Source organism: Octopus bimaculoides, chromosome 7, assembly GCF_046866305.1.
Source record: "Octopus bimaculoides isolate indiv1 chromosome 7, ASM4686630v1, whole genome shotgun sequence".
Taxonomy (NCBI): domain Eukaryota; kingdom Metazoa; phylum Mollusca; class Cephalopoda; order Octopoda; family Octopodidae; genus Octopus; species Octopus bimaculoides.
The window spans coordinates 58,145,240-58,157,365 of record NC_142934.1 but is presented as its reverse complement, the minus strand read 5'-3'; the positions used below and the strand labels follow the sequence as shown (position 1 = coordinate 58,157,365).

The following is a 12,126-nucleotide window of genomic DNA, read 5'->3' as shown; positions in this document are numbered from 1 at the left end:
TTCAGTTCTGTTGCATGGTACCTTGGACAAGTGTTTTCTACTATAGCTTTGAAGCCATGAGAGCTGATTTGGAAACTGAAAGAATACCGTTTTATATATATATGATATATCTATATATATATATATATATATATATATATATATATATATATATATATATATATATATATATATATATAGGCACAGTCATGGCTGTTATTAGAAGCTTGCTTCCCAACCACATGGTTCTGGGTTCAATCCCATTGCATGGCACCTTGGGCAAGTGTCTTCTATTATAGCCTCCAAGTGGATTTAGTAGACAGAAACTGAAAGAAGCCTGTCATACATACATATATTACACACACACGTATGTATGTATGTATGTATATATCTGTGTGTGTCTTTGTGTCTGTTTGTCCCCACCATCACCACTTGACAATGTACACTTGACTATGTACCCATAGCTTAGCAGTTTGGCAAAAGAGACTGATAGAATAAGTACTAGGCTTAAAATATAAGTCCTGGGGGTCCATTGTTGAACTAAAATCCTACAAGGTGGTGCCCCAGCATGGCCACAGTAGAATGACTGAATCAAGTAAAAGAATATATATATATGTACATGAACATATGCAGGACACAGAACTGTGCACTATCTCAAAGTTGGCAATGCAATTTCGCATAACCTGGAAAGAAGTTTACTCTCAAGTTGAAGTTGACAACCACAAGTGATGTGGCATAGACTAAGAAGATATAATATTTATGTTTGTGATTACATACAATCACACACATGTATCAAAGTTGTGATGGGCAGTGCTGTAGTGGTTGTCAACTCTTCTGTCAACACCTTCACTCTTTTAAAGCCATGTAGAATAAGAAAATACAAATAATATATGAGTATATGCATACATATGTACATACCTTCATCTACATGTATATATAGATGCATATCTGGGTACATGACGTTGCAAAAAAACATGGACAAAATGATAAACGGTACAGAAAACACACAGGCCACATAGAGAACATTTCCTTCATCAGCTGCCACCATTATAACACTGGCGTTTCAAAGAGTTAGGGCAGGACACATCGTTAAAATGGCTCTTCCCACGGATACAAATTAAATTTGTTCCATGGAGGAATGTAGTGGCGGACAGAAAACAAGACAGGAAAACAAAATAGTGAAATAAACAAACAAAAAAGGCTATACGGCCAGACGTGACAAAGTATGTGTAGAATAAGAAGGGCAATCTGATTATAAAACAATGTCTCAATAGATAACATATTCACCTAACCCATGCTTGCATGAAGAAAAAAAATGAAAATTGCACGGGAAGTAAATTGTTACCAAACTTATAAACTCTATCTAAAGGTGAAAAAATGTAAGCAGTGTAATGAGATAACCAATAAAAGAGATTTAGTTTTAAAGCACAGATATAATTATGAATAGTGGACACTTTAGTGTGGAATGTGACATGGTCCAACAAGCTGCAAGATTGCATCAAGCTACAATGTCAGCTTTGATATGGTTTCTACAGTTGGATGCCTTTCCTAATGTTAATCACTTTACAGTGAATATGGGGTGCATTTTTCCCGTCCCTAACACTAGTGAAGACACCTAGTAATTTTTATAAGATGAAAACTTTTCTCGCCTGAGTGGATGGGTGTATTTAAGAGAGTGGGGAGGTGGCTTTATGCCAGGTGTTGAGAAGGTAAGGTATGATAGGACAAGCACAGGTGTCTTGTAGAGGAGATATGTAGTTATCAATTTTAAAGAGAGTAACAAAAAAAAAAAACCCCAAAAAAAAGAAACTTACTCCTTCCAAAATACTGGCAACAGCAAACAATGTGGATGGTGACACTTCACTTTCATTGTTACGGATGCTCTTTATTAGGGCATCTGCAGTGTCATTTAGTCCATGACGAACATCACAAAACCTTTCAGTGTTAGCTGTCCAGAGAACAATAACCTTATCAATAGCGTTATTTTCTTTAAAGGAACGAATATCTTTCCGTAGTTGTTCCAACATTTCTTGCTTTGTACCAGATAATACATTATTGGCCCGTGCTGCTTGGTTAGCTGCTATGAAGTCAGGCATGTAAACAGAAGGTCTCGGACGAATCCCTTCAAGATACGGTCTCACTTGTACCTGTAAATTGTAATCTAGAACTTGAGCTCTCTCCATTGCATCAGCTACGTTGGCAGATGAGATATCCCAACCTTGATAAGATAAAGAAATGATATTTTACTTTTTTTGAAACAGTAATTTTAATATTGCATAAATATAACTGTTTTTTTTTTAATTTGAATCAGTGCTAACAAGAACCATCCATATATAGTTTAATTTACAAATGAAATCAAAAATATAATAGTTCTGGTTATTTTTCTAATTATTTTTCAAACTAAAGCAACATCTTCAGAATGAAAAAAAAATTTAATATATTAGTATAGTGTTAAATAAAATCTTTCCTCAGTTAATACAAAAATGTAATTTACAATAAATTTTGTTTGAGAAAAAGCTTTGTGATAAAAGTTAAGATTTCATAATCACCCACAAAACATCCTATTTTCCACCTATGTGCAATTAACACACTAATTGTGCCGTCCCTTTCTTCCACACAACTTACCCATTTATACAAACAAAAGCAACCAACAAAGGAAAAAAAAAGTTGTGAAATCACAATCATATTCTGAGTATACCCCCAGAAACATTTTTATAATTCCTTATCCCCTGCATTTCATGAAGAAATTTCAGTAAAACTTCAAATAGGTAGCAGATTTTCAAAGTTTCCTATTAACAAATATGCATGTAAACATATTGAGCAAAAACGATGAGAATATGTGAAACAAAGGCAGGGAAGAAAGTACTCACATCATTACCATTTCCTAAAAACAGTTTCATTCTGCCCAAGGTTGCAATGCAAATCAAGGTGAACAGTTTAATGCTAGATCAAACTGCTTGGTATTCCATCCACAGCAACTAGTGAATCCACATGGAAGATGTGTTTACAAATTCATGTATTGACGAGACAAAATGAAACTAATGAATTACACCCCCCCCCCCACCTACCCACCTAACTTCCATGCAGAAAGAAGCATGCTTATTATACATGCAAAATTAATAATAATTTAGGGTACCAAAAATGAATTTACCTCCCACACACTGCAAAATTACTTTTTTCATTATTTTCAAACCATTACGTCCAAGTTTACCACAAACCAGAAATAACCTAGAATTTTTTTAGGCACAAATGCTTATTTTTATAATTACAAGTTTAAAAATCCCCCATCTAACCACAATTCATTTAAAAAATGTTGCCAATGAGCTAGCTCAATGAATATCTTGTAAACCCTAACGAGATAAGCCTAAATTTAATTCATTACCAAAAACCCGTTTATTTACTGGAATTTTGTACACAAAATTCAAATTGCCTGTTACACAGAGGAAGTTTTTTTTTTTTTTCTTTCAATTGTTGTTCAGTTTAGTCTAATCATTCCCAGTATCTTGTCCAGAATAAAGGTACATGAAAATAGAAAATAAAACAAGCTAAAAAAAACATTCTCAAATCATCACACTAACAACTTATCCCACTAATTACAAATACAGCATCCTCAAACTGTCACAGTTGTCCCACAAATCATCAATTTAGTGCATCAGTTTGGCAGCTTTACAAGTAATGTTCAAAATTGAGGTAATTTTTTATCAATTAAAATATATATGCACTTGATTTTAATTTAGAAAAAAAAATTCTCATATATAGTATTTCGAATTTATCATAAAATGATATCTGATTTTGAATTCATGCACCCAGGCAATCTATTTAAAATTATGGAATCTTAAAAAGACAAGCAAGAAAAGAATGCTGTTGATGGGAGAAGCACGAGGAGGTATGTTGTGAGGTGGTGATATCAGGACAATATTGAAATATTACCCTGAAAAATAGGAATTTTTAAACATGTATACTAAGCAAACAAAATATAAGTTTCCAGGAGGAAGAAGGTAAACCACTGTTTAAATGAAGACAAGATATAGTACATTTAGATAAAGATATGTTTAAGGCTGTATTTAATAAATAAAAACTGTTGGCCTCATTTTAAACAGCAGTTTTGAATGTATTAACAGTATTGCATTTGAAAGAATTCAAAAACAGAAACACCTGTAGAATGTTGTCGTTAATTCTATGTTGTTTTGTTTTTCATTTTGCTGAAAGTTTTGAAGGTAAGGGAGCCATGCTACTAATATGTAACTCAGATTATATTGAATGGAAGACTATACTACTTCAGTAAGAGAGTGTATATTTTGTTTGTGATACCACAGATGGAAAAGGTTTGCCTATATAAACATTACCAGACATCCAACCAAATTGAGTAATGTGTTTTGCCCATGGGCAATAAAATATTGCTTCAGCAAGATATAAACTCATGATAATATAATTTATAGTTCAGCTTATAAACTCAAATGAGTAAACATCTGAAATAATACTACACACCAAGTTGGTAGCTTTCCAAGTAAAGTCCAATTTTTGGGATATTTTTCCAACAAATAAATCGCAAGTATTTCTTTTATTAGTAGAAATCAACATTACACTAGAACTTTTCTACACCTGACAAAATAAGCCTGAATTCTTAAGTAAATATTAAAATATTTCAGAAGAAAAATATTGTATTACAGAAATTAAATCATCTACCAATAATTATCGCATTTGATATCACAGCATTTTCTGTAATTCAGAGTAAGCTTGATCATCACCAAATTGAATTATCAGCAAAAGATTTTAAAAGAAAAATACACAATCTACTGGCTTAAGGGGAAAACTATATACTCTTGCCGATTTAGCTACCATAAGATTAAGTGTTTCTTTATCTGTTTTCAGTCATTATCCTTGTTAGCTATTCTGCCCTAAAGCAACTGCTAATGACACAGTTTCAAAAATATTCCATTCAACTAAGTAAGCACACACACACACACATACACAAACATAAAGCTTCATTGCTAACAGGAGTAAAATACTAGCTGGTCAAATTTCTCACAAATCGTATATAAGTACATATCACATATGAAGCCAACAGAGTTCATAGTCACCACAAATGTACTTTCCATACAACATATGAAACCATTTGATACTAGAAATGATTACTTTCAATTTCTATCAAAAATATGTTTTGCAATTATATATCTAAATTCACACAAATAAAACTAATCGTGTATGTTAACTCTTCCACTGTAGTATATCTGATAAGAATTTATCTTAGATTTTGAGCACCTTACAATCATAGTTTTGTAGCAGGCAACAATAGTGCGCATATGCTAACATTTGGTGTAAAATGATACATGATGCGAGGGGCAGAAAAATTCTGATGGTTAGGATAATGTTATGAAATCAACTTTGTAGTGAGTGCAGTGTGGCATAGTAGAGATGTTAAAAACGAAGGTATAAAGCAAGGGAGGTAATTTGAAGACATCGCAAGCTGGAAAGAATCATGAATAAAAACAACCTGGCTACAGACGTTATTTCATAGCCAAAATGAAAACCTACTTCTCAGCTTGAATTCAATAAGCAGAAAAAAAAACAAAAAAAACAAGATTCTTTAACTTTGTTAATAAGTAGGTATATTTGGAGATCAAGTTATTCAATAAAATGGTCTTAAGAAAGCATAAAAAACAAGATAATCATCAATAAAGCAAGTTAAATTAATTGCATTTAACACTTACCTTCATTAAAGTTAAGAGTTTAAGAAAACTCCAATACTATAAGTTGCACTGAAGTAAAAATTAAAAAGAAAAGCTAGCAAGTAGGGAAGGTTTGAATGAATACAGGACAGCAGCTATAGTTATGGCCTTACAGTTTTGATTGTCGGAGTTAGATAAAGCCTAAGTCCCATAATTTTTCAAATACTTGATCAATACAGTGCAACTGCAAAATGTTTTAATCTACACCATAAGTCAAGAACATTTATGATGCAATACAAATGCATCTATTAAATTGTATCTTTGAGCAGACTGCTTGAAATACATAATATACACATCAGTTTTCTGATATTGAGACACATTCCAAAAAATAGATTATTAACTTTTGGAAAAGTATCTTTAATTTGAAGTGTTGCTACTCTGTCTAGTGTTACAAATGGACTAGTTTTCAAATAGGTGAGCAATATTTAAGTCACACAGATCATGAAACGCCAAGGTAAACTAGGCAAATATATTAGTGCAGAAAAAGGAAACTTGTGTTTTAGTGAAGAATTGATTAAAAACAATTGTTTTCATGGGAAAATTGACAAAAGTTTTAATTTGACCAATAGAAAATAAATAATTCTATTTCTGGTCTGAAATATTAAAGAAAATATAGGATAACTGTTTCTTAAGTTCTGTATCCATACATACTCAACATGTTAGAAACAGCAACCAAATCACCCTCAAATTATACTCTATTGTCTAAAAAAAGACATTGTACAGAGCTGTTCAAAGTACATTATGCCTGAAAAATAGTAGAGGTGGCCATAGCTGGAAGGTTTTGATCTAAAAGTCAATCAAATTGACTTCAGCATAAACAATACTTTGTGAACAACTTACATAACCAATATGTATGGCAGAAAAGGTGACTGATAAAATAGAAATCAGTTTTTATTCAGAATTAATGTTCTATTTCATTAAATATGATTGCTGAAAACCCTTCAAGATTGAATATAATTATCAGAAGAGTTAATTATTAATAATATCATTATTCTGTAATACACAAACAGTCTTTACTAGAATTGAAGATCAAATGTACTATAGAATATTTTCAGAATTTATCTATTGAATGTTTGACAGATTTCCTAACTAACAAACATGACTGCATTTGTATGTTTGTGAGTGTGTCCATGTGTGTGTGTTGAAATAATGTGTGCATCTGAATGTGTGTGAGTAGATATTCTTGTTCATAGAGTTTAAAATCACAGCATTTTAACTATTTGAACAGTGAAAGAAAAGTAGCTAGACTTGAAATAAGATATAAGAAACTGCAAAATATAAACTCACGTCAGTAGGTGACTGACATACAGCTTGATCTTGTGTAGCAATTCTGTCCTTGTTGACAATAAAACTGTCAGGAGAGGCTTTCCTTCCCTGGGAATCAAACATTCAAAATGGCAAAAGAATTTTTTTTTTTTTTTGCACACGGCATGCAACAGATAAATTGCTACAAGGGCAGAACAGATGATTTTACTGCTTAGCTGCATTCTTTGTGGACAAGATACAGCATTGAGCAAGGAATGAACCAACACATCAGAAACAAAGAAACTTTATTTCTAAGAACAACCATACAATATGCTGTTTTCTCTGGATGGAAGTGTGCCATAAAACATTTACTACACATAAAATTGTGTCCTTATCCATCACTTGAATTACTCAAAATGAAATGTCTTACCAGCATTTTCCGTTGGATTAGCTTTTCATACTTACAGAAGATTTTGTATGGTTTCTGTATTTTACATATACATAAATATTTCCCAAATATGTAAACATTTTGAACTTAACTAATCACACATTTTACACTTAATATTTATAGATATTCATTTAGTCTTTTACTGATTCTAGTCAGTGGACTTTGGCTATACTAGGACTTGGATTGCAAGGGTACAGTCAATATCAACCCTAGATTTATTTTACTGACTCCAAAAATATGAAGGGTTGTAAGAAAGAGAAAATCTATCAGTGCTATATTTGAATTCAGAAATAACAGAGGTGCAAAACTCTACTAATTCTGCCTTCAGAAATATTAATTTATTTCTCTTTCATCTGTTTTAAACAAGCTGCTTCCAAAATGTAAAAACATTCCACACACAAAACACTTTATATTTTAAATATTAGTAATAGAATTATCCAATGCATTAAAAACAGAAAATATCAATTAGTGACACTTAAAAAAAGTTTTTTTTAATTAAAAAAAACCTAGCTACAAGAACAAGCTGCAATTTTCTATATATTCCCTAATTAACAACGTAATTACTAAGATTTGAAACTGATGATACCTAAATTGGTTCTATTCATTGAGTCAGAAAACTAGATAAAGGAAAGAGACCCAAGCAATCATTAATTGAATTAACATATCACCTGAAAACATCACTACCTGAAGTATCAGCATTATAAATTGCATGACACTCAAACTAATTCTAAAACTGTTTTGTTTTAAAAGTATAAGTGGAAAGATTGAATATACACCCTTATAAATTCTTAGAATTCTTCAGTTTGCAGAAAGACAAATTAACACAATGGCTTATCCAGGCCCACAACTCTCAATCCAAACAACTATAGCTAAGATATATTCATTATTTCCCTGTATGCGTCAAGTGATTGTTAACCAACTCAGTCGTTTTTGTGTTTAGGTGTTCACATGAATTTTGGCTAATTAGTAAGGTGAACAGAAAACCAGTGTAAGTTTCAAATCTTTTGTATTCAAGTCAAGTTAGGAAATATGCAATCTTAATTTACCTAAAACCCATTTTACAGTAAAATCGTATTGCAACATAGCCCTTACCAAACAATTCTGTTTATGAAGTTCCCTGTGACAGATCACTGAAAATAGTTTTTAAAAGTTGCTGGTCCATGACTGAACAAGTTACAGCCAAATAGAAATTGTCTCAATCATTCAATGCACCAAATTAATGGCATAACCCTTACACTCAATATTAAACTAGTTTCATTAACTTATTAAATCTGGCTAATGACTGCTACAGGATAATATTCCCACTAATAATTTTCAAAATAAGTTCAGCATTCAGAGAATAATCTTTTCTAATAATAATAGATGATTACTAGGGGCCTCTGTTAATGATTTCAGCAGTAAAATTGGCTTATGTTGCTTATTCTTCTACCCATAGAACACTAGCTATATGACCTTTCACAAACATTGTCAATAGCTGTTATGTGCCTCAGTATAAAATGCCCTATTCCATTTAATCTGAAGTCAAAGGAAAATCTGTGACATTAATTCCTCCATGAAAAATTAGCAATGAGTTCATCTTCAGTGCTGAACAACTAGTTATCTAAATGTTTAACTGATGAATAATAACGCTGAATTTATCATATCAATATAGGAATAAAGGATAATTGAACAAGATGCACCACTACCTATTTTCATTCCAATTGGAACATTGTTCAATTTATAGTATATATTTAAAACATTAATTAAGATGTACATTGTTGACATTAAGCATGGAGGCACACTGAGCATGTCTTCGTATGAAAATTCATTGATGCCATAGATAGGACCTGACCAATAATATTTAGTAAAGTGAAGTGGCTTTCCATATTCAGGTCACTTAATTTGAATGCTAGACACTTTTCCTGTGTCTTTAACCACAATTACGACAGTTTAATTCTCTCTTGCTCAGAGTTTTCCATCAACTTCATTCCATTTACAAAATGCTTGTGAATTTATTCTTAAAGAGTCATTTATTGATTTGTTGCCATGTTGCTTGTGTTCCAGTAATTTGAATTCATCAGCTGTTTCAGCATGTTTAGCTAACATCTCTCTTTATAACTGAAGGTATATGACATCTTCAATAAATACAAGGAAAAACATGTCTGGAATTTCATGACAGCCACAATACTACATCATGTAAGATTATTTTGATGTCAAATTACCAAAATTTTGCCATTGTTTCTGTTTAGTTACTGAAATTGAAAAATTTTCCTGACATCTTTATCATTAAGTGGTGTTTGTCTTATAGCAAATTTGGGTCGTCTTACTCAACACCTACAAAACTCTCCATGGGTTATAGAAACAAAGACAAACTTATAAGCATATCAAGGACAATAACTTGCAATGACTGCACAATAAAAAAACACAACACAAAGACAACCATAGTAATAACTGAAGCTATATCAAAAATTAATATGAGTTATCATTGTAAGACATATGCAGTTAAATGTACATAAAAAAAAATCTGACCTTTTGAGCATATTTCTCAATATGCACAAAAAGTATATTTTCTTGAATATACTTTTATCCAGATATACTATGTCCACTTAAGATGAAGTATTATTTGATATGAAACCAACAATAATAAAGCTTTTGGTTTTGTGAAAAATGTTATTAACATTTTATATGGATTTCGCTTTGAGAGTATTTATTGTTAATTAGTTAAATTTGTTATAATAGTGAGCCTTTCAAAGACAATCAGCTAACAAGATGGAGCACTCCCTCTCCTACAGTTCAGTTTTATCTCTTTCCTCTAAAAACAATCCTGAGATAGCAGAAATACTGAGTTTTTTTCCATGGTCTAGTCATTCTCCAGTTGACACCTGTTGATGCAGGGGTCACATGAAAGCTGTTACAACACCAGCAATTGATTTTTTTTTTAATCTCTTGTTTTTTTTGGTTTTAAAGTAACAATATTGTATTAAAAATTATATATTTCATCAACAGGTTTTATTTTAAAATAATTTGTATAGAGTTTCTATGATCAATACTTTGAAATGATTTGATTTAAGATTTATTTACTATTTTCACGTCAAAATGAGACATTTAATAATATTTAACAAGTTACAAACTACTAGAAAAATACTAATGCAAAAGGTAAACTTGTAAATTTGAACTACATTTTAAAATAACATAAAATGCATTTAATGGCATCTAGACGTTGACCATAAAACATAAACGTTGCTACTTTTTCGTTGAGTCGTAGAGGGGAGATCATTCATCATGTCTTTAATCTTCAAAAATTTTAGTCATTACTGAAGACAACTAATTTTATGGCATTTTCTATTACACATGACAATAAATGATCTTGTGAAAGGACAATGCTATCTTGGGCACACAATCACTAACTATTAATTTCACTATGAAAACGAATTAACCAAATGATTCCTGAATTGTTTTTATTCATATAGATATGTAGCTATTGTTTTTTTAACTTGCCTAAACAATTAAAAATTATACTGCTTGCATAATATATCTCACTGTTTGAAACATTATTTTCATTTTCACACTAGGAGTTGGACTAGTATCTTTAGATTTTTTAAAAAATCCATAATACATTCTTTTATTTCAAAAGATTGAGCTAAATTTCCCTAATCCCAAATTTTTATTTCTTTATTGCCCACAGGGGTCTAAACAGAGAGGGAACAAACAAGGACAGACAAAGGGATTAAGTCGGTTACATCAACCCCCAGTGCACAACTAGTAACTAGTACTTATTTAATCGATCCTGAAAGGATAAAAGGTGAAGTCGACCTCGGCAGAATTTGAACTCAGAATATAACGGCAGACGAAATACTGCCAAGCACTTCGCCTGGTGTGCTGCCCATATTTTTTTTTTACTCTTGAACACTTCCTACTTGGCTAAAAAGAAAAAAAAATGTGTAGCCATGTGAATTGCTCTATATCTCACAACTCAATAAAGTAATAGTTATTTACAATGATAACGGAAATTATTAAATTATGATAAACTGAAATAAAAGAAGAGTTAAATTATATGAACAAATTCACTTGTATAAATACATAGTTATTTTGAACAAACAACTCCAGTATATGTTAGTTGTGAACAAAAATGAAAATTCAGCTTTCAATGTTAGAAAAATTACATCAATACCACCTGAGGATGGATTATTTTCAGCGTATGTAATTCACTAAATATCAGCTTGTGCAATTATCTGACTCTTGGGAACAGCCAATAGCTGCTAGATGTCAACCTCAAGTGTTTCAAAAATGATAATATATGTCTTAAATTTGACTTTTTCTGTCAAAGTAATTTCATTGCTTTATAGCAAAACAGAATATACTTTAAGGGTATATATATTTTTTAATGGTATATCAAAATTTGACAGACTACTTCAAGTGTCACCAAGGGCAAAATTGGGTAAACTGTCAGCTTCTATCTACCCACTATATCCAACACATTGTTTTCTATATCGGATAATGTTTCTAATTTTCTAATTCAACTTTTACATAATTATATATGCATGTATAGTTACATAAAAGTTATAAAGTATACGTATATATTTTAATGAGAGGTTGACTCAGCTCCAAGTTGCATTGGATCGTAGGAGAAACCCATCTCATCAGATATGAGATTAATCTATCCTACAAGCCAACAAACTTTAAGTCATCCACTGCTGAATGAAACTTATTAAAAATATACATAACTCCTACCAAATGTGCCAAGTG

General features: G+C 31.4%; 1 protein-coding gene across 1 annotated transcript in view; it reads right to left on the bottom strand.

The window, feature by feature from the left end:
* Window positions 1–12,126, bottom strand: part of LOC106872911 (inositol-3-phosphate synthase 1-A) — a 31,361-nt gene that overhangs the window by 4,430 nt on the left and 14,805 nt on the right. Inside the window, exon 3 of the mRNA XM_089355368.1 lies at window positions 1,794–2,197. Within this exon, the coding sequence (XP_089211494.1) occupies window positions 1,794–2,197 (404 nt within the window). The remainder of the gene's footprint in view (window positions 1–1,793; window positions 2,198–12,126) is intronic.